This window comes from Haliotis rufescens, unplaced genomic scaffold (genome assembly GCF_023055435.1).
Source record: "Haliotis rufescens isolate VD_foot unplaced genomic scaffold, xgHalRufe1.0.p SCAF_5, whole genome shotgun sequence".
In the NCBI taxonomy this organism is placed as follows: Eukaryota; Metazoa; Mollusca; class Gastropoda; order Lepetellida; family Haliotidae; genus Haliotis; species Haliotis rufescens.
The window spans coordinates 38755644-38779675 of record NW_025964223.1 but is presented as its reverse complement, the minus strand read 5'-3'; the positions used below and the strand labels follow the sequence as shown (position 1 = coordinate 38779675).

The 24032-nt window shown below is 39.8% G+C and overlaps 1 protein-coding gene across 1 annotated transcript; it reads left to right on the top strand.

Moving 5' to 3' along the window:
- The first annotated feature begins 146 nt into the window (after positions 1 to 146).
- On the top strand, positions 147 to 24032 carry LOC125372862 (methyltransferase-like protein 27). Its single transcript, XM_048383541.1, has 6 exons — positions 147 to 304; positions 7877 to 8035; positions 15268 to 15396; positions 16317 to 16452; positions 18255 to 18353; positions 22798 to 24032. The coding sequence occupies exons 1-6, from the start codon at positions 158 to 160 to the stop codon at positions 22965 to 22967; spliced, it is 840 nt and encodes a 279-aa protein (XP_048239498.1). The 5' UTR covers positions 147 to 157; the 3' UTR covers positions 22968 to 24032.

Sequence of the window (24032 nt, the reverse complement as noted above, 5' to 3'; positions counted from 1 at the left end):
TCTATTACGCTGTAGATACTGGTCCCTTTGTCCTACACAAGGCCCTGTGCTCACTGCGTACCTGGTTTCACTTGGCTAGATGTTCAGTGCTTTGAGTAGCCCGAAAAGTATTTAGTGCATGACAACCTTAGTGTTTTTTCATAAGACATTCGTTGTAATGCGATGGGAAGTCACTATGCCTTTTACGTCGATTCTCTCCCTTTTGAACACACAAGCGGCAGACAGCATAGCATCTGTCAGTAGGGTTACTGCAGTGGATGCATGTTCTAGCATATCGGTGATACATGCTGTGCTGAAGAAGGAGGTATGTCGTGATCCTGCATTCGGTGTCTGTAGTATATATACTGTATTCTGTATCTGTAGTATATATCCTGTAGTGTGCATACTGTATTCCGTGTCTGTAGTATTTATCCTGTATTGTGTGTCTATATTATATATCCTGTAGTGCGTGCATATAGTACATATACTCTATTCTGTGCCTGTAGTAGATATCCTGTAGTGTGTGTCTGTAGAATGAATGAATGAATACTCTTTATTTCCCCCAATGATTTGGAGAGTAGTACATACAATTACATTACATTATTTGACAACGGCAATGACAAAATACATGTAAGTACAACAGATTGGGCTGGGTAAGCAGTAATGAAGTGATGCGTGAAACTATATTTACATGATGTGTGACATAGCTTCACAAATACAATATGGATGTTAAGTTCCATGAGATGACATGCATGTTTAGCCACGATACTCATGAATGTTGCCCAGCTGTCAAGTGTCATGTCTTGGACCACATCTGTAATAGCACCGAGGTATGTCAGAATCTTGACGGCATCACTAGACGTGTCCTCAAGTCTGAGATATGTTTCAAGGCTAACATTGTCAAATAGAGACTCACTAAGCACATTTCTCTGTTTCATTAGGCCATCACAGTAAAGCAATTGGTGCTTAACAATGTCATCACATTCACAATTACAGATAAGACACAGTCCAGACGTTACAGGTAATATGCCGAGCTTTACAAGAGCATATACAGGGGGGGGGGGAAGCAATATCATACCATACACACAGAGACCAGAGACGATGTGGGGCAAGGCGGGTGTGGATAGCACTAAACCTATGCATGTCTGGACGTTGTTGCAAAGTATTTCTTCTATTCATATTTTCAGACTCACTAATAGCTCGTTGTACCAAGCTCTTCCATACACTCTTAGATGGAAATTCCCCAGAGTTGATTAGTTTATCTAAGACGCCTGAGAATCCATACTTGAGCCACATTCAGTAGATCATGTGTTATGGATCTGGCACTGTGTGAGAGAGTGGTGACATACTGGGATAGTCTGAGATAGAAAATCGGCTTCATATTGGTTGTGCCTGCTGCTCTACAGAGTCGTCCCAGAAAGAGAAGCTTCATTTTCTCCACCTTGCCCAGCATTGACCACAATCCTAGAACCTGGGTTGTAGCAGCTGTAGAGGATCTCCTGTAAAGGTTTTGGACTCGTCGTGCAAAGTAGCGCTGTAGGGTTTCCACCTCACTGATCTCACGGTTGTTGATATTAGGCCAGAGCTCACATGCATAGAAGGCAGTGGGGAAGATCACTCGTTGCCAGATATTCGATGAAGATACTGGGCTCAATCCTCCAGCTCTAAGACCAACATTTCTTAAGGAGTTGATTGTCTGTCGCGCCTTAGCACAAGCCCTAGTAGTTCGTTCACTTGCTTTTTCCGTGTGTATCAGAGAGCCGGCATAAATCGTACTGCTTTGGATCTTCATTGTCACATCTCCAATTCTGAACACAGGTCTATTACAATGTCTTCTGTTATTGCAAAAAGACAAGACACAGCTCTTATTGGCGTTATATGTCAGTCTCCAGCGCCGAGCATACTGGTGGATAGTATCAAGAGACATATTCAGTCCATGTACACTCGTACTCACAACAGTAGTGTCATCAGCCAGTACTACCGTTGGGATGTGCTCCTTACCAACAATAAGTCCACATTGTAGATTATCAAGCAGAGATATCAGGTCATTAATATAGACTAGAAACATCCATGCTGAGAGCACACGACCTTGTCCTACTCCTTGTTGAACATTGAACAAATCACCTGTGCTCCCATTGTATTTAACACAAGCACTTGCTTCTTGGTAAGATTGACGGATAATGTGCCATGCACGGCCTTTCACACCAAGATTGTATAGTTTCAGTAGCAGCCCCTCATGCCATATCCTGTCGAAGGCCTTTTCGTTATCCAGAAAGGCAACATATATATTTGAGTGTCTATCTTGATAATAGGAAATAGCCTCTTTTAACACATATGTAGCAACACTGGCGCCATGCTCTTTCCGGAAGCCGCACTGGAGACGATGTGGGAAATCAGGATTAATAGATTTGATGTAGGACTCCAGTCTGTCTAGCAACAGCCTCTCAAATACCTTCCCAATCACGGATGTTAGAGTGATACCGCGATAATTAGCTGGGTTGCATTTATCTTTATTATTCCCTTTGTAGATGGGAATAATAGTTCCAGTTCTCATCATGACAGGCGTGTAACAAGTACTGATCATCATATTGTAGAGGTGTGCCAGATGTTTAAACAGAAGATTGTCAGCATTACAGAGGTGTTCTACAGTAATACAGTCTGGTCCAGGAGACTTATTCTTTTTCAGCCTCTTAATGGTTGATTTCACTTCATTAGATGTAATACTTGTCGCCAGGATTGGATCGTTCTCAGATATGTTACTGTTTGCTATATCACAAACCTTTGATTTTGTTTCCTCATAAAAGTCCGTTTCAAACTCAGGCCTACCGAGAGGAGACAGCAGATCTCCGTAGTAATCAGTCCACATATTGCAGATGTCCTCGGGTGTGCTGGCCGTCTTGTCTTTATACTGTAGAGATGTACATGTTACATTAGTCTTCCTCTGTTTCCTGACAGTTCTATAAAATTCACCAATGTCCACTTCACAGGCAGAGTTCAGTTCTGTATACTTGTGTCTGTCCCATTGCCGTTCGGCTTTTCTTTTCTGTCGACGGAAGTTGCATTTAGCTGCTTTATACTGTTTATAAGAGCCATGTGCATCTCCTCTAGGTTTACCTTGAGATATCCATTGTCGTCTAGCATGACGCATCTGGTAGTGGTAGTAGTCTAGACTAGATCCTCTCCAATAGGGTCGAAGGTATGGTCTGTAGTGTCCTGTTGGGATGTACATTGCTGTTGACGTGTGGAGAGAGCTCACTATAGTATCAAAGTAATATTCCACCATATCGCTGTCAGCATGTGTCACGTCTGGAAGGGTGTCACCAAGTATTTTGTTAACTTCAGATGAGTACATCTTCAGTTCTAGGCCATTCGCCTTCTGTCATTTGTAAGTTGGGGGAGTCCATAGCTTTTGCTCTGTTAAGAACGCATCGCTAAGGAATGATACCACTACTGGTGAATGATCCGATATCTCGAAATCGATGTTGTTATTGACAGAGGTCGTCAGCACAGATGATTGAAGAGCATCTGGCAAGAAAATAGAATCAATCAGAGATGACTGTGTTCCAGCCTTGTTGCACCATGTCTTGAGATGACCTAGAGTGACACCACAGTTGTATGATGGTATCATGTTTCTTGTATCAAAGTATGACTGCAGTACAGTGGAGCGAGGGGATGCTGGGTAATTTACAAGATCTGTATTAAAATCTCCACAAAGAACAACATAACTGCTTTCTGATAGCTCATCAACCACGTCGAACACTTCCTTGACACTCTCCTCATACACTGCTGTGTTGTGATTAGTGGAGGGGAGCAGAGCACACACTACATACATATCAGCACACTGGGGAAGGGAGAGTCTCACAGCTACAACACTATCATACTCACATTCACATATATCAGTGTACCTGTACATATTTTTCTTAACTAAAATTGCCACACCGCCTTCCCCTCTACATCCTCGCTGGTTAGCCTTAACCTTAGCCGCGACGTCAAACTTATCATTTAGACAGTCAAACCAGCTCTGCGTTCTATCGTTCAACCAGTGTTCACACACTGCAAGGGCATCACAGTCACTCGCTAGTTTCTCTAAGTACTGTCGACAATACAGTACACCTCTTACATTCCATGTTCGTATACTTAGCATGGTAATAAGTATTAGGCAAGTGTTCAATGATATCATGTTAGACGAGTTAGCGTGCGCCATTGCTGTTTCTGTGTGACTGTGGTATCCATTCCCGACATCTTACATTTGGCGGCCAGAAATCTTCATTCTCACTAACTTGTTCTGCTGTCCTACTGTCAATGTTCACTCTCAGTGTGTAGGTGGGATTGTAGCCTTCCCAGTGCCTCAGCAAACGAACGTAACTCACATGGACACCACGTTGTTTAGCATATTCACATATGGCATCTTGCACTGTCTTTAGTGGTTTATCCGCTCTAACATACGATAGCACAAATCTTTTTGTTTTAAATTTTGGTGAAACACCTCTAAAAGCTCTGGACCATTCACAGTCGAATCTCACAGATCTCTGAGCATTGTCTTCGTGTTGTTTATGGCTAACGTCATCATATCCAACATCCCTGATATGGTCATCGCTGACTCTGTCATGTTGAGTAGGACTTGTACATATAGTGTCACTGTCGCCGCCCTCGTCGTTCTCGGTGTTGTCTCCAATAGTATTCCTCTCGTGGTTAATAGTAATGTCCACAACACTTGGAGTTTTTGTTTTGTTGGTCTCTGCTGTTCTGGTCAGAACACTGTCAGCCTCATGTCCTGGTTGTGCGCTGGAGCTCACAGTTCTGAGCAGCGGGGGGCTTCTAACTGCCTCAGAGTACATAAGCTTGTTGCGAGTGTTTACTATGTCTATTTTGCCGTCTATAGCATTGGTTTTTCGCGTTAGGTTACTAATATTGTCTTTCAGATCACTTTCAAGGTGGTGTATCCGTGAATCTTTCTCACATAGTTGAGAGACTAGTATCCGTACGTCTCCACGTAGCTTGAGCTCTACGTTTTTAGACCTTTCTATCTCCCTTGACGCTGTTATTAGGTCGCTGTTCTTCTCTTCGATGGTCCGCTTCATATTCCTGAGTTCATTGTCGAATTTGCTGTGTAGTTCTTCAATTCTTCTGTCCAGACTGGCATTATGTTCGCTCGCAGAATCCCGCATTTCCATCATTTTTGCATAGATTAGGGTCAAAAGATCATTACCTCTTTGTGTATCCAGTAAACTATCTCCTGGTACGTTGGTGGGACGTGCGTTTGATTTGCCTTTGCTGAGCACTTGTTTTTCCAGTATATGAGAGGGGATTGTCTGTGTAATAAAACCATATAGGCAATATATATCAGACGCATATTTCTCAATTACAGACTTCCTGGAATGTTCTCTTTGTACACGTTTTGGTAGATATCCATTTGGGGTATCGTGTCGAGTATCCTTGGCTACGTCATAAAGACTTTGTCTCACTTCGTTTAGTTTTTCTTCATCATCATTGTATATGTCCAAAAGTTCAGTTTAAAAAGAAATTCGATCTAGTTGTCCAAGGCGTCAGTGTATTTCATTGAAAATGTCATTGTCTATGTCATCCACACGTTGTGTAGCGTATCGAAGGTCATCTTCCTCGCTGACCGAGCTACTCAATGCTTCACTGACTCTGCTTGGGCTGCCCATTGTTTGTTGATTAATCGGACGCTCAGTCAATCAGCACTGGTCCACTTGTGTAGATTCTCCTTCACATTTCTACACATTTTGGACACTTGATTTTAAGCAAAACCCAAAATCATCTTCATGATTCACTAACATGAGTTCATTGTAGGTATCATCTTAATCACCTTACATGACTTTTGCGTCACAATATCTGATAATGATACAGATATAAGATGATTTTGGTAGAGAAGACTTTTCAGCGACTTGCTGTTCTGACGCATGCGCATCCTGCTATCTGTGTGTCTGTAGTGTGTATACTGTATTGTGTGTCTGTAGTGTGTATACTGTATTGTGTGTCTGTAGTGTGTATACTGTAGTCTGTGTCTGTAGTATATATCCTGTAGTGTGTGTCTGTAGTATATATCATGTATTGTGTGTCTGTAGTGTGTATACTGTATTGTGTGTCTGTAGTGTGTATACTGTAGTCTGTGTCTGTAGTATATCCTGCCTTGTTGAGATCCTGTATTCGATGTTTGTAGTATATCCTGCGCTTTGGGGATCATGTATTCTGTGTCTGTAGCAGATATACTGTATTGTGTGTCTGTAGTGTATCCTGCGCTGTGGGGATCATGTATTCTGTGTCTGTAGCAGATATACTGTATTGTGTGTCTGTAGTGTATCCTGCGCTGTGGGGATCATGTATTCTGTGTCTGTAGTATATATCCTGTATTGTGTGTCTGTAGTATATATACTGTATTTTATCTGTAGTATATATCCTGTAGTGTGCATACTGTATTCCGTGTCTGTAGTATTTATCCTGTATTGTGTGTCTATATTATATATCCTGTAGTGCGTGCATATAGTACATATAGTACATATACTCTATTCTGTGCCTGTAGTAGATATCCTGTAGTATGTGTCTGTAGTATATATCCTGTATTGTGTGTCTGTAGTGTGTATACTGTATTCTGTGTCTGTTGTATATATCCTGCATTTTGTATCTGTAGTGTGTATACTGTATTGTGTGTCTGTAGTGTGTATACTGTATTGTGTGTCTGTAGTGTGTATACTGTATTGTGTGTCTGTAGTGTGTATACTGTATTGTGTATACTGTAGTCTGTGTCTGTAGTATATATCCTGTAGTGTGTGTCTGTAGTATATATCATGTATTGTGTGTCTGTAGTGTGTATACTGTATTGTGTGTCTGTAGTGTGTATACTGTAGTCTGTGTCTGTAGTATATCCTGCCTCGTTGAGATCCTGTATTCGATGTTTGTAGTATATCCTGCGCTTTGGGGATCATGTATTCTGTGTCTGTAGCAGATATACTGTATTGTGTGTCTGTAGTGTATCCTGCGCTGTGGGGATCATGTATTCTGTGTCTGTAGCAGATATACTGTATTGTGTGTCTGTAGTGTATCCTGCGCTGTGGGGATCATGTATTCTGTGTCTGTAGCAGATATACTGTATTGTGTGTCTGTAGTGTATCCTGCGCTGTGGGGATCATGTATTCTGTGTCTGTAGCAGATATACTGTATTGTGTGTCTGTAGTATATCCTGCGCTGTGGGGATTATGTATTCTGTGTCTGTAGCAGATATACTGTATTGTGTGTCTGTAGTATATCCTGCGCTGTGGGGATCATGTATTCTGTGTCTGTAGCAGATATACTGTATTTTGTGTCTGTAGTATATCTTGCGCTGTGGGGAAGGTGTAGGCATATAATGACCCTATATTCTATACTATTCTATGCAGTATATATACGGTATTCTGCATGTATATAAATAAATATATTGTAATTGGTATCTGTAGTAAATATACTGGATTATGTGTCTTAAGTATATGTACTGTATTCTGGTGAATAAGTTGGTTTATAGTGATTCCGTATTCTACAACTGTGGTATATATACTGTATTATGTGACCTATATTCTGTTTGTCTGCAGTACATATTCTGCTGTGGTAAAAAGGGTTCTCCGTGTAGTGATCCTGTAGTGATGTAGCGTGTAAGGGTGAAGAGCTCCTTATCTATTGTCTGTGCCTGCTCATGCATTTGTTCTATGAAATTGATTATGCAGTGCATGTACATGTATATACGAGGCTTTGGTGTAGGCCTCAAAAAGTTATTATTCTTTAGGTGCATAACATTATACAAGACTCATTAACATTGACATACTACAGTGCAAGTACCATAGAAAAAGAAGAACAAGAAAGTCTAGTCTATGGTCTCATAATTATCGTGATATTTATTTTCCAGTCCCAGGGATTATTACATACATTCAATATGACGGAAACATGCTATTCGAAAGAAGAAGAGGAGACAATTGATCGTGTCTTGAACTTCACGACAGAGAGGGGAATAGATAACGCAACTATTATCCAGAGATTTGACAAGATAAGTGAAGAATACGATGAGGTAATACACTAACTTTCAGTACCAAATGTGTTCATCAGTGTTGAGTTGCGGGAGTGAATTGGATAGATATTTAGTAATTAAAAGAAACAATGTTATGATTTATTCTTTTGATAATATTACTGACTGAAACAGTGCTGTCATTTATGCGTTTGATAATATAACTAAATGAAACACGACGACCACATATACATTTGGTAATATTACTAAATGAAACAGTTCTGTCATTAATGCATTTGATAATATTACAAAATGGAACATTGCTATAACTAATGCATTTTGATAATATTACTGAATAAAATAGGTTTTTTTCACTTTTGCGTTTGATGACATAACGAAATGAAGCATTTTTTTCACTTTTGTGTTTTATAATATTACTGAATGAACCAGTGCCGTGCCATCACAAGCTCTCAGAAGTCATCATCACAAGCAGGTCCATGGGCCAGAATATTTTCCTTTCATAAAACTCATGTTTTGGGTTTGGAAATATATAAAAGTGTTTCTACAATGACACATAATTCAATTCATTTTAAACTTAATCCAAGTAATTAAAAGCCTTATTAAAATATTTTGCCCATGAGCAAACACGTTTGGCTCAGGGGCGATCAAAGTTTCATTTGAACAAAACTGAATTTTTTTATTTGCAAATACATATAGGTGTGTCAACAAGTATCATGACACTAATTCATTTGCTCAAAGTTCAAGTTATCCTCACTATTTGACAGTGATTCATGAACACACGTCCATCATATGGTCGGAATCGCACAAACAACTCTTTAGGAATATCGAAGTGAATTTTCTCGCTTGTATTGCAAATACATAAGTTTGTGTCTACAATTATCCTGAATCATTTTGCAACTTATTTCCTAAACTTAATTCAGCCAATGTTTACCGTTATTAAAATGCTTGACTCGTGGGATAAAATGTTTGGTGCATGGCCCAGGAAATATATTCCTTGGCTCAAAATTTAGCTCCTTTCCTGGTTCAGGAAAAGGCACAGATGTTGAACTAAATGTATCATGACACATATTTCAAATAAATTTAACATTGTTCAACTATTTATGGTTATAGAAATTCAAGATTAACTGTATGCATATCTTAGCAAACAAGGTTTTCAATGACACACGTACATACATATCAATGTATGTCCCCAATAATTTTAGCAATTTACCATGGGAGCAAAATAAAGGCCTTTCGTTCAACTTTGCCTTTTATTTAATTTATGTACGCACTAACATATGATATCTTGGTAGTGATTTCTCATATGTATCGAACAGTAACAAAGAAAAAGCGTTGCCGAAAAAGTTAGAGATGAATAAAGAAAATTAATGCTTTTGAAATTGTTAGGCATGATGAGCCTAAATAATTTCGAAATGGTCTCAAATGTCAACGCATTCATCTATTTATACCGATTTTTTATTTATTGATTCTTAATGATAAAGGGATAATAAATACAACATCACCCTCATGTATTCATTATATCAAATATACCAACACACCATGACCAAAGTAGAAAGGCTCCTCAGATGTTTGCTACTTTAATCAACTTGAGTTCATATATTTGATACCAAAGGACGCTATGTGACATTCTCTGTTCTTATATACTTTTGGGCGAGAAACTATTTAAGATAAATGGTATCAAAGATATTGTGATATCGAATTCCAGGTCAATGATTGGTTACTCCACAGTGATGACCTAATTGCAATTCATTGCTAAGTTACTCATGCTACAGTCGAAATCATCTACGTCGATGTCGAAATTTTATGGTTTTAATGTGCACTAAATGTTTTTTTATCTTTTCTACTCGTTGTTTGCATCATCAGCAGGGCCTTATAAATCAACTCATATGGCGGAAACGTTTTGTGGAGGGTCACACTAGGTACGCTACAGCGCAAAAGTCTTTTACCAATTTTTGGGGTAAAACTTTTACGTGGCTAAGCTGTGACTTCGCAGAATGTTTGTCAAATTTCTGCGTAGCTACATAAACCCACATCGGAGCTACTGTGGAGTATCTGCGAAACTTTTAGGGACCAATTATTTTTTTGACCCACGTTATTGGAAGACAAGTTATACATGTACATCCCATATGGTGACTGTTTTTACTTTACAGTACTCCTTGAAACTTTAAAATGACTTCAAATGTTAAGTACAATATATTGAACGAGAACAAATGATAAATTACATAAAGATTATTCAAACATAGTCTTTTTTATCACCCGTTATCAATGTTCGTATCGTTTGCATTACACAAAGAAGGATTTTGTGGCAACAATGCAGTTTACCGAGGGCAGCCCGAACTCTACCATCCGCGCAATTACTGCGCTATAGTACGATCGCTGTCTCGCTATACCGTTACCGTGGCTCACGCTCCAATGACACTCGCTTCACGATCCAACTCTCTCCTTTTCGGTCTTAGGGAAACGAAAAACCCGTTCACATGCGCCTCTATATATGTGTGTGTATATGTGCACACGTATGTATAAAGACATACGTGAGTATACTTGTCATGTGAACACGTTTACTCATGTGTGTATATTTACACAAGGAGCAAATTTGCATCATGTCTGGAGCAGGTGCAAATGTAAAATGTAAATTTGCACTGTGTGTAAATATTGCAATGTGAACGTTTATGTCAACGTAAGAGGATGATCTTCAAATTAAATCAATCACACGTTGCTTCACGCGAAAAATTTCGGTGCAGTAACTCTCTTCTCATGCCACTTTGATTGGAAAACAACCTGTTTTGTGTTGAAAGTCGTGAACAGACTGACGAATATGTGTGCCTTACACAATTTCATGTGAACGCATAGTAAATTTACATATACGCACGTATGTATAGTTACACCTGTGTAAAATTATTTACGGTAGTAAATGTTGTGCATGTAAACGGGGTATTACACGTCTTTACGATCCAACACCCCTTTTCGGTCTCGATTTTGTTTGTAATCTTGCAGATTTAGACTCAGAATGTGCTCATTGTTATTAGGAACGAGAATAATGGCACGAGAATATTTTTTATTGATAATCATGAATATATAGTATACAGTTAAAAGTTATGTACATGTACACTGTAATGGTCCAGGCCCAAAGGAAATAAATGTACAACGGGTGTGTAAGTGTTTGAATTTGGTCAAATACATGTAGGTTTGTTAAATATGATTATTAAACGAATTTCTTTTTTATTCCTTTCACTCAAACTGTCCTCGGAAATTAAATTATGCTTCAGAAATAGAGCTGACTTGATGGAAAATGTGACGTTAGCCAGCTGAGACTGTATATGTGGACACAGTTGCACCGATTACAGCATATATCTGGGCCCTTTGTTCAAAAAGGAATATACAGGAAATGATATGTAACAATTCTCTGTGTACTAGTTACATGTTTGGGTGTTATCAGTTCTGCGTTCTAAGATACAGTTATGTAAGTATCTACTACAATTAACAATACATGTATATGATAAAATACAAAAATAAACTCTCTGCCGGAATGTGCCAATCATTCGATCGGGTAAGAATGATTGAACGACTAGACGAATCAACTATCATACCCGATAAAAAAAACTACCAGATTTGAGTAACAGCGATGTTACATGACAACTGAAATTTCTGATTAGCAGATACATTAGAGAAAGTGTGACTACATGTTCGTAATTCCCATTACTCAAAGTTGTCAATAAACTGAAAATCTTATCTATCGGAGACACCCCAAGTAACTTTGACTTATCAAGTTTTATTCATTACTATACTTACTACTAAACAGGACCGCCAGCTGATATAAGGGTCCAGTTGATCTTCTAGTTATCTTATAATTACTTTCTGTTTTTATCAAATAAGAGGACTGTGTATGATATACGGCAATCTGTTGACGAATTAATATTTTGAAAGACAGGGAGGCATCAGTCATAAGCAAGTTGTTGTTTATATTACTGGCTTCATCCTTTTTGTTTATAGTACATGCTTCACCGGCCAATATGTTTTACCCGTCTGTGTACATGACAGGCTTCTCTACTTCAGTTGTAACTGCATCTTAAATCTACTCCACTGTATAAACACTGCCTCCCGTATATATACTTGTCAACCATTCTCTGTACATCACTAGCTTGATAACGGTGTTAGAGCCTACACCGAAACGTCGCTCCTAATTGTAATAAAGAAGTTGTTCATCCATATATCTCATCCTTACTTAGTACTCCAATTTCTAAATGCCTCTCAAAGCAGTTATTAAAAGCAAAAACACAAGGAATCGCCTTTAACTAATACACCAAGTACTTAAAGACTCCAACCAACTCAGTAAACTAGGCAAGCAAATAGAATTCTTATGGATCCCTCCCCACGTTGGAGTGTTCGGAAACGAACACGCTGACAAAGCAGCCAAAGCATCCCCAAACTACCAGTAGTAAGCCTTAACTTACCAATGTCCAAAAACGAAATAAAGAGCGTCACTGAGGGATTATTTTTCAAAAAGTGGCAAAATAAGTACCAAAACTCAAACTGCAAACTAAAACATATGCTCCAAAAGCAACTCAAGTATCCAAACATAATGACAGGGTAATAATTAAACTGCAAACAGGTCACACAAAACTAGACTCATGTTTACATAAAATAAAGAAACACAAAACAGGTAAATGCCCACACTGCAGCCAACTAGAAACACCAGAACATGTACTACTACACTGCACACACTACAAACAACACAGAACAACACTCCAAACCAAACTAGACTGCAACACTCAACTAACAGTAGCAACACTTCTAAATCCGCTAAACAATACACAAACCTTCAAGGCATTAGGCATATTCCTTATTTAAACTGAACTACTAGGCCGCATATAATCACCTACAAAAATTAAACCACCACTAATCAAAACTAATAAAACGCAAATAAAAAAACACACATCCACACATCTACATCCGCGGGTGTTTTATTAGCAAAGACTTCTTTTTTTTCAATAATATAGAATATAGGAAACTCAGTGAAGATTGATAAAAAAAACACATTTCAACCGTTGAGCCTATTTTGCATTATTTTCATTAAATACATTGTTTGGTAGAATAAGAACACGTTATATAGATTACACTTCTCCATAACCTGAGTATAATCTCAAATGTGCTATAAGTACTGTGCTATATTACATTGGGGAATTCCGTTCTTTCTATCAAAAAAAAAAACCCCATAAAAAGTCAAGATTTCCAAATTAATATTCAAAATTGTAATTCCACATGGATAAAGTCCCTTTTCAATAAGCCAGTTACAAAATGCCGCAATTTTACCAGGTCGGTCTTTTCAGATAAAGTAATAAATAAAATCCATAGCGGCCAATTCAAATTAAATGCAAAATTGTATAGTCAAAACAGACATCCACATTCAAACTGCACAAATTGCAACACTACAGAAGACCACATATTCAACCAATGTCTCCAATACAAACAACATCACCTACAACTGTATCAATCCCTCCCCCACAATACAAAAACAACAACACCCTATTATTACAACCAACAAATACAACAGCCATATACGCACAGATATCTAAATTCCTTAAAAACTCTAATCTACAAAACAGACTTTAGGCCAAAGGTGGGCTTGGGTTGGTGGGGGTTTGGGTCAACCGGTTGAAGGCACGGCGTCGGCTGGCGAATGTGTGTTAGACAAGAACCCTGGGAGCGACTTGGAAAGTAGGCCGACCAGGAGCTTCCTGGCTGTGCTCTCTTCCTCATTGCTGATGGGCTGGTACAGTCTGTTGTGTCGGAGATGAACCCTAGGCTTGTCTTGATATCACAATCCACCAGGAAGTCAAAGAGGTCCTGGTAACTGTGGATATCATGTTCGAACCCATCCTGACCCATGTACTGTACCATGACTAGCGATGGGCGTGCACTGGTGTACAGCTTCCCAAGACTGGTGTCAATACGCGAGGTGGTCCTTGTGCTGGTCCAGGATCTGGTCAGCAATCCAGGACAAGTCCGGGACAAAACTCTACCTATAAATCTCCAACTTTTTCGCCCAAGATTTTTGAGCAAAGGAAAATATTCTCGCCAATGAGCCTGCAATGGGTGAAATATTTTAATAGCGCCACAAATTAGTTGGATTAAGTTAAAACTAAAAGTATTATGTGTCATTATACTTTTAGAAACACCTTTATGCATTTGCAAACCAATAACATGAGTTTTGAGCAAAGGGGAATATTCTCGCCCATGGGCGACATAGTTTACATTTTTAGTTTTCGAAACTTTTTTCCTTCATTTTTTCTTCTTAAGTATGTACCCATGAAAACAGCAAGTTGAATTTTGGAAATATCTTTGACCGAGACTGGCCACAGCATTAAGAGTTTCTGGACAAATGGGTTTCCAGAATTAAAATGGGACGTGTTCCTTGCGTAAATGAATTAGTTACATCACAAACTAGTAATATTTCTAGCTGGACCAAGGGGGAACGGGTGGCCCAGTCGTCTGAGGCGCCGCGATTCGCTGTGCAGAGTTGCGTCCCTTGGGCACGCCAGAAACCTATGAATGTGGGTTCGAATCCCGGTTCACCCCGGTTATGTTTCTAGGTTTGTCAGCACCATACCCGTTTGAGACCTGCATCACTTCGGGCTTTCCTCCCACATTAAGCTGACACGCCGCGATATGACTGGAATACTGCGGCGTTAAACCCAACTCACTCACTCACTCACTCACTCTAGCTGAACCAGCAATGTTACACAATAATGCTTTCATTCCACTCCCGCTATCCACATAGTAGGTACAAAAGCATTAGGCAGTGTACAATGTGTAGAATTAGACTGTGTAAGTAAGACATAATACCCATACTGTGGGGACAAGGTAACAGACTTGCATGGTGAGGATACCACGACCAAAACAAAAATAAGAGTGAAATGGAGAGATAAAAAGTATGCATTGTAAAAATATCAATGAATTTTCATCAAAATTGATTAAAAGTAATATTGTACTTGACACCATGACAGTTTCATAATGACCCACGCTAAGATGATGTAGAGTGGGTTGCTGGTCTGCACTGCGTTCAGGCTTTTTCTTGGGGATTCTCAGACAGTTTAAGAAACATAGTTATTGTATTGTTTCAGTAATATGTTGTTTCTTGGTCATTGATTCTTTCAAAGACGTAGTTATTTCAACTTGATGTCATATGTGTTCCGTAGTCTCAGATAGGGAGGGGTACATGTATAATGACATATATTTCCCCTCTTTGAAATGCATGGACGTAACTATGTTTTAAGGTACAGATTACAATCCGTTGGACCGGGCCTCAATGGATGGGTGAGAGCGTGGCATGCCAGTATCCTAGCAACCGAGGGAATATCAGGATCCTGGATGTAGCTGCCGGTACCGGATTGGTATCTGTTGAGGTAAGGGATGACATGCTACTTGTCAAAGCCTGTGTAGTTTCTTTCAAAACAGATAGAGGACAAACATGTATGTAACAGGTCTCATCCCTTGTTCGGCATCTTCCCGAGACAATATATATATGCCTGGTGGCCTCTAGTAGATATTACAATCTTGAGAAAATACCCACCTATACATGGAAGTCAGATGGTGATAATTTATTAATGCCTTAATTCGATTTTAACTTGGAATGAAGATCTCTTTATTGCTAATGTCACACTGCCTGCATAGGCCTACTGATTACAAAACGAGTAACGTTTTGCAGCGTCTGAAAGAGAAAACTTACCGCAAAGATTACGGTAGCTGTAAGAACCATGAAGTACGCTTGGCACATTCAAATATGACGTCATGGCACTATTATGTCAATACACAAGAACGTCATTTTGAAATAAAGCGATAATTCAACCCCAAGATTCTGGGGAGGTCACCGCGTAATGGATGGCTGGGGAGAAGACAGAGACGCACTGGTTGATTCCTGTGATAACGGAGATGTACAAATTTCGATGTGGGGTTTTCAGGCGTTTTGTTTACTCACCGAGCATGGGTTTTTAAAAGAAAAAGGGTGACGTGATAGCGTTAGCAATGATCTTTAAGACTATAATCTTAACTCTAATAACCAAAGTACAACAATATGACCAATTAGGGGCATATTTACCTTGCTACCAAACTAGGTAATTTAGAAAAATAGTATATACGTGGTGTACAGCCGCACCAGTGGTTGATATATGATCAGCGCATCATACCGTCGGGGTGAGATGGTATGGAGCCTGACCACCCGACGACCATATTAGTCGCCTCGTACTGCAGGCCTGGGTAGTGGGAACCACACGGCAAAAAGTTTAATATGTCTATAATATGAAACAATATGAAAACTCTGTTGAAGCTGAGAAAGCATGGATTCGTGCACATCGATGGTCTTGAGCCGGCCGAAAGAATGCTTGAACAGGCCAAGAAGAAAAACTTGTATGAGCGATACATCTGTGATATGCTTGGGGACAACACCCTGGATATAGCTGATGGTGAGATATAGCTGATGGTGAGATATAACTGATGGTGAGATATAACTGATGGTGAGATATAGCTGATGGTGAGATGTAGCTGATAGTGAGATATAGCTGAAGGTGAGATATAACTGATGTGAGATATAGCTGATGGTGAGATAAGGTGAGGTGAAATGGGGTTTAACGTCGCGTCCAAGATTATTGCACTTATATAGCGAAGTGTATGTACGTGTGTGTGTTTTATGTGGCTGCTTGTACTAGTCCGGACTGATGCCGATTTATAGTGCTAGCTCACTGAGATACCATGCCGCAGTTTAACATGAATATCCCACTCAGACACAGTATACTGACTCCGAGCCGCCCAGGCCTTGTTTTAGCCCCTTAATGCCGAGCGCCAGGCAGGGTAACAACAAGTACCATCTTTAAACGTCTTTTGGTATGACGCGGCCGGGGATCGAACCCCGGACCCTCCCCTCTCCGGGCGGATGCTCTACCACTAGACCACGGAGGCAGTCGATGGTGAGATAAAGCTGATTGTGGGATATAGCTGATGGTGAAATATAGCTGATGGTGAGATAAAGCTGATGTGAGACATAGCTGATGGTGAGATATAGCTGATGTGAGATATAGCTGATGGTGAGATATAACTGACAGGGAGATATGACTGATGGTGAGATATAACTGATGATGAGATAAAGCTGATCCATATGAATTAGACGTCACAGTACCCGATAGAGTAGCGCCAAATATCTTTCTCTGTCGACGTGGCTATCTAAATCTTAATCGTTTTCTGTTTGTTTGACATATGTTGGTGTTCTTGCTTCAAAAAATCTAATATCGTTATGCAGTTTTTCCCATTACCAGCTGTTTGTTGGATGTTTAAGCCAACGCTCTACAATATTTTAACAATATGGCGGCATAATGAAGTAAAATATGCAATTATCCAGAGTGATACAGAAGTGCTATCAAATAAGTGTTTTCCTTCACGTGATGCGGTGATCTGGAGGAAAACAAACAAGGTTACGTGACAGTCACATTAAGACAAACTTAACGGCCGACTGTCACCAGCGTGAAAACTAGTCAGATTCAGAGATTTGACCATACAATCCAGTGATTGACATCATGAACATCGATTTACGCAATTGGGATACGATGACATGCATCAACCTTGACGGCGAGCTCGACCCCCACCTCGTTAGTCTCCTCTTACGAGAAACGTTGGTTGAAATAAAGACCACTTCTAACCCGGATCTTCACATGTCCGTCTCAACTGGTACACTTTGTATATGGCAACTGGACACCTGTTCCGGGCTAAATTTTCGGATTTACATTCCCGACATGGCCTTGACGTGTTTGAGATTGTTTCTCATTTGCCCCCTTTTAAATAAGTTCCTAAGAATGTTTAAAAAATATTTCCCCATCAGTTTTCTTTGCTCGGCATTACCACAGAGATTAACATGTACTGTGTTGAAAAAACACACACAAAAATAATAATCGCTTGAGGGTTTTCGGTGCCATGATGATTGTATGGAACCGCTACAGGAAATGTTCGTCACTATTTTCATGCAAGAATCGAAAGTGATTGGGGTAGAGTTGGGTGTTACCTACCCTAACCTAACACAAGTAACCCTAACGATCGAGGAGGCACGCGTACATATGTAGCATATTTGTGAAACGTGTAAAATGCGTCTTGACAAACAAATAACTTGTAAAGTCAGTTTAAATTCATATATGAAAAGAGAGGTTCTCATATAAATCAGATATATGTGATTGTGTTCGAGTTGATATAAAACCTACTAATAGAAGGTGTATTTTTACAGACACCTACACAGCTGTAACAATGTCTGGTCTGAGTCGAGAGATCATGAAGAAACTCCCAGTCAAGGCTCTGGAGGAGTTGGCGCGTGTCACCAAACCAGGTACGCACTACAGGCACCTTCACCTTACCATCAATGTGTCAAGTGTGCATGTATGTGAAAAGTGTGTTGTGATCGCATTATGTAACATGAGTGAGAGCCACCGAGATTGGATTAGAGGAAAACAATCCAGTGATCCCTAGGCGTATGTGTTGGGATTGTACATGTGTGTGTATTGTTCTTGTGTGTATGTTCGTGTTGTGAGTGAGTTGTTATTGTGTGTTGGAATTGTTCGTGAGTTTTTATTGTTTGTGTGTGTGGGGAGAGGGGGGGGGGGGGGGGGGGGGGGGTATTGTATGTGTGTGTGTGAGTGTGTTTGTTCTGTGTGTGTTGGTATTGCGTGTGTGTTATATATTGTGTGTGTTTGGTATTTTTGTCGTATTGTGAATGTTGGTATTGTGTGCGTTGGTATGTCTGTGTGTTGGTATTGTGTTTTTCTTGTTTATATATTGTGAGTGTTGGTATTGTTTTTGTGTTTGTAATGTGTGTTTGTGTTGTTTTTGTGTTAGCAATGTGTGTGTTGGTGTTGTGTTTGTGTTAGTAGTGTGTGTGTGTTGGTGTTGTGTTTGTGTTAGTAATGTGAATGTTGGTGTTGTGTTTGTGTTAGTAATGTGTGTGTTGGTGTTGTGTTGGTGTTAGTATTGTGTGTGTTGGCGTGTGTTTGTGTTTGTGTTAGTAATGTGTGTGTTGGTGTTGTGTTTGTGTTAGTAATGTGTGTGTTGGTGTTGTGTTGGTGTTAGTAATGTGAGTGTTGGTGTTGTGTTTGTGTTTGTGTTAGTATTGTGTGTGTTGGTGTTGTGCTTGTGTTTGTAATGTGAGTGTTGGTGTTGTGTTTGTGTTAGTAATGTGTGTGTGTGTGTTGGTGTTGGTGTTGTGTTGGTGTTAGTAACATGTGTGTTGGTGTTGTGTTGGTGTAAGTTACATGTGTGTGTGTTGGTACTGTGTGTGTTTTAGTAATGTGTGTTGTAGTTGTGTTAGTGTAAGTAATGTTTGTGTTGGTGTTATGTTTGTGTTAGTAATGTGTGTGTTGGTGTTGTGTTTGTGTTAGTATTGTGTGTGTTGGTGTTGTGTTGGTGTTAGTAATGTGTGTGTTGGTACTGCGTGTGTTTAAGTAATGTTTGTGTTGGTGTTATGTTTGTGTTAGTAATGTTTGTGTTGGTGTTATGTTTGTGTTAGTAATGTGTTTGTTGGTGTTGTGTTGGTGTAAGTAATGTGTGTGTTGGTACTGCGTGTGTTTAAGTAATGTTTGTGTTGGTGTTATGTTTGTGTTAGTAATGTGTGTGTTGGTGTTGTGTTGGTGTTAGTATTGAGTGTGTTGGTGTTGTTTTTTGAGTTAGTAATGTGTGTGTTGGTGTTGTGTTTGTGTTAGTAATGTGAGTGTTGGTGTTGTGTTTGTGTTAGTAATGTGAGTGTTGGTGTTGTGTTTGTGTTAGTAGTGTGTGTGTGCTGGTGTTGTGTTTGTGTTAGTAATGTGTGTGTTGGTGTTGTGTTTGTGTTAGTAATGTGTGTGTTGGTGTTGTGTTTGTGTTAGTAATGTGAGTGTTGGTGTTGTGTTTGTGTTAGTAATGTGTGTGTTGGTGTTGTGTTTGTGTTAGTAATGTGAGTGTTGGTGTTGTGTTTGTGTTTGTGTTAGTATTGTGTGTGTTGGTGTTGTGCTTGTGTTTGTAATGTGAGTGTTGGTGTTGTGTTTGTGTTAGTAACATGTGTGTTGGTGTTGTGTTGGTGTAAGTTACATGTGTGTGTGTTGGTACTGTGTGTATTTTAGTAATGTGTGTTGTAGTTGTGTTAGTGTAAGTAATGTTTGTGTTGGTGTTATGTTTGTGTTAGTAATGTGTGTGTTGGTGTTGTGTTGGTGTAAGTAATGTGTGTGTTGGTACTGCGTGTGTTTAAGTAATGTGTGTTGTAGTTGTGTTTGTGTTAGTGATGTTTGTGTTGGTGTTGTGTTGGTGTTAGTATTGGGTGTGTTGGCGTGTGTTTGTGTTGGTGTTAGCATTGAGTGTGTTGGTGTTGTTTTTTGTGTTAGTAATGTGTGTGTTGGTGTTGTGTTGGTGTTAGTAATGAAGTTGGCTAGTGCTAACTGTTGCATGGATGGCATTTGTGACACATGTGGGTATCTCAGTTACATCTGTGGCCGTGGCTGACTACATGAGACCTGTGAAGATCCGGGGTAAAATAGGTCTTCAGCAACCCTTGCTTGCCGTGAGAGCCACCGAGATTGGATTAGAGGAAAACAATCCAGTGATCCCTAGGCGTATGTGTTGGGATTGTACATGTGTGTGTATTGTTCTTGTGTGTATGTTCGTGTTGTGAGTGAGTTGTTATTGTGTGTTGGAATTGTTCGTGAGTTTTTATTGTTTGTGTGTGTGGGGAGGGGGGGGGGGGGGGGGGGGGGGGCGGGGGGTATTGTATGTGTGTGTGTGAGTGTGTTTGTTGTGTGTGTGTTGGTATTGCGTGTGTGTTATATATTGTGTGTGTTTGGTTTTTTTGTCGTATTGTGAATGTTGGTATTGTGTGCATTGGTATGTCTGTGTGTTGGTATTGTGTTTTTCTTGTTTATATATTGTGAGTGTTGGTATTGTTGTTGTGTTTGTAACGTGTGTTTGTGTTGTTTTTGTGTTAGCAATGTGTGTGTTGGTGTTGTGTTTGTGTTAGTAGTGTGTGTGTGTTGGTGTTGTGTTTGTGTTAGTAATGTGTGTGTTGGTGTTGTGCTTGTGTTTGTAATGTGAGTGTTGGTGTTGTGTTTGTGTTTGTGTTAGTAATGTGTGTGTTGGTGTTGTGCTTGTGTTTGTAATGTGAGTGTTGGTGTTGTGTTTGTGTTTGTGTTAGTAATGTGTGTGTTGGTGTTGTGCTTGTGTTTGTAATGTGAGTGTTGGTGTTATGTTTGTGTTAGTAATGTGTGTGTTGGTGTTGTGTTGGTGTTAGTATTGTGTGTGTTGGCGTGTGTTTGTGTTTGTGTTAGTATTGAGTGTGTTGGTGTTGTGTTTGTGTTAGTAATGTGTGTGTTGGTGTTGTGTTTGTGTTAGTAATGTGAGTGTTGGTGTTGTGTTTGTGTTTGTGTTAGTAATGTGTGTGTTGGTGTTGTGCTTGTGTTTGTAATGTGAGTGTTGGTGTTGTGTTTGTGTTAGTAATGTGTGTGTGTGTTGGTGTTGGTGTTGTGTTTGTGTTAGTAATGTGAGTGTTGGTGTTGTGTTTGTGTTTGTGTTAGTAATGTGTGTGTTGGTGTTGTGCTTGTGTTTGTAATGTGAGTGTTGGTGTTGTGTTTGTGTTAGTAATGTGTGTGTGTGTTGGTGTTGGTGTTGTGTTTGTGTTAGTAACATGTGTGTTGGTGTTGTGTTGGTGTAAGTTACATGTGTGTGTGTGTTGGTACTGTGTGTGTTTTAGTAATGTGTGTTGTAGTTGTGTTAGTGTAAGTAATGTTTGTGTTGGTGTTATGTTTGTGTTAGTAATGTGTGTGTTGGTGTTGTGTTGGTGTTAGTAATGTGTGTGTTGGTGTTGTGTTTGTGTGTTTATGTGTGTGTTGGTGTTGTGTTTGTGTGTGTGTTAGTAGCGTGTGTGTTGGTGTTGTGTTTGTGTTAGTAATGTGTGTGTTGGTGTTGTGTTTGCGTAAGTAACGTGTGTGTTGGTGTTGTTTTCGTGTTAGTAATGTGTGTGTTGGTGTTGTGGTTGTGTTAGTATTCTGTGTGTTGTGTTTGTGTTTGTGTCATTAATATTAACGTGCTTTGTATTATTCTGTGTTGGTATTTTGGGTTGTGTTATATATTGTGAGTGTTGGTATTGTGTGTGTGTGTGTGTGTGTGTGTGTGTGTTGGTTCTGTGTGTTTAGTTTCTTGAGTGTTGGTATTGTGCTGGTGTTGTTATTATGAGTGTTTGTGTTGATATTTGTGTATGTGTTGGTATTGTGTGTTTGGTATGTTTTGTGTTGGTATTATGCGTGCGTTGGTACTGTGTGTGTATCTGTTGATATTGTGTGTGTGGTACGTTACAGTAGAAGCCAACGGTGGAATCATTGAGTTGACTGCGGCGTATGAAGTTGGCTAGTGCTAACTGTTGCATGGATGGCATTTGTGACACATGTGGGTATCTCAGTTACATCTGTGGCCGTGGCTGACTACATGAGACCTGTGAAGATCCGGGGTAAAATAGGTCTTCAGCAACCCTTGCTTGCCGTGAGAGGCGACTAACGGGATCGGGTGGTCAGGCTCGCTGACTTGGTTAATGCATGTCATCGTATCCCAGTTGCGTGGGTCGATGCTCATGGTGTCAAATCACTGGATTATCTGGTCCAGACTCGATTATTTACAGCCCGTCGTCTTATAGCTGGAATATTGCTGAGTGCGGCGTTAAACAACGAACAAAACAACAACAAAAGACTACACAATGATCGAAGAGTCAAGGCTGTTGTTCATGAGCGTCGATACAATCGTCATTCAAACATCCGTGTTTCCAGGTGGGCATGTCATGATGAACTCATACGACTACAACTTCGAAAGTGAAATACTTCGAGCGAATCTCGCCAATCTTGAATCTCGCGGGATCTGGAAGTTGGAAAGCAAGCAAGCTCGGCAACACATCTCCAACGGAGTTGGCGGTCTTCTGCATATCTACACGGTTCTGTGACCGAAACGCAACATTCAACAACTTAACCTGGATTAGTTGCAAAGAGCTTCATTAATCTGCTTGTAATTGTATTTATATACCAACGGGAAAATTTAGCTGTGCTTAAAATTAAAGTGGTGTCAGTGTTATGTTATTGAATATAACAACATACTGTTTGGTCATTCGTCTCATCAATATTTTATCATAACAAAACCCGTACCTTGTAACGTGAGACAGAGCGACACGCCCTAAAAGAGGGGTGGTGTAAAACATTCAGTTAACAATGATATCCCGTGTGACGACATTTGCGTTGATACAGTCGAGGCAGCGGCGGCGCATTGTACACACCAGATGGTTGAAGACAGCCTGGGGGATGCTGTACCAAATGTCAACCAAAGATTGGCCCAACTGAGCTTGCGTTACCGGCTGGGTCTGGTCCTGTCGTAGGCGTCGAACCATCTCATCCAAGATATGTTCTATGGGGGAGAAGTCTGGAGATACAGCCGGTCATTGCAGTACAGAAATGTTATGCTGCCTCAATATGTCTGCTACAACATGTACAATATCCGGGCGGGCATGTTATCCTGCTGCAATCTGACGTTACGCCCCTGCATTTGCACACATGGGAGAGCATGATCTCGAACGATGTCGAATTAACAATGATGAATTCTCCGATGAGTTATCATGCCACCCATACCAGTTCAGTTCAACCCCAAACGACATTGAGCATGTAAAGCACAGTCACTTGTCTTCATCAATATGTATTGAAAGATGCATTATTTAATTTCAGAATATATGAAGCACAGTTACTTTTCCCCGTTAGTATATAATTTATCCAGACAAACTACAAACGTTTTAATAATGTCCTACATAACTAGGATATCACGAGAAATGCCTGTTGCCTGGCTTCATGTAGTTATTTGAAAGTTCGTTCCAGGTGAACGCTTACACTCGCTGCAGCGGTCGTATGCTGTGGTTACCGATTTGAGTTAATCAACAATAGGTGTTTATAATTACTGAAAAGCCTACATTCTTAGTAAAATATTACATTTCGAAAGAGTTAATAAATGACATAAAAGAAGCATA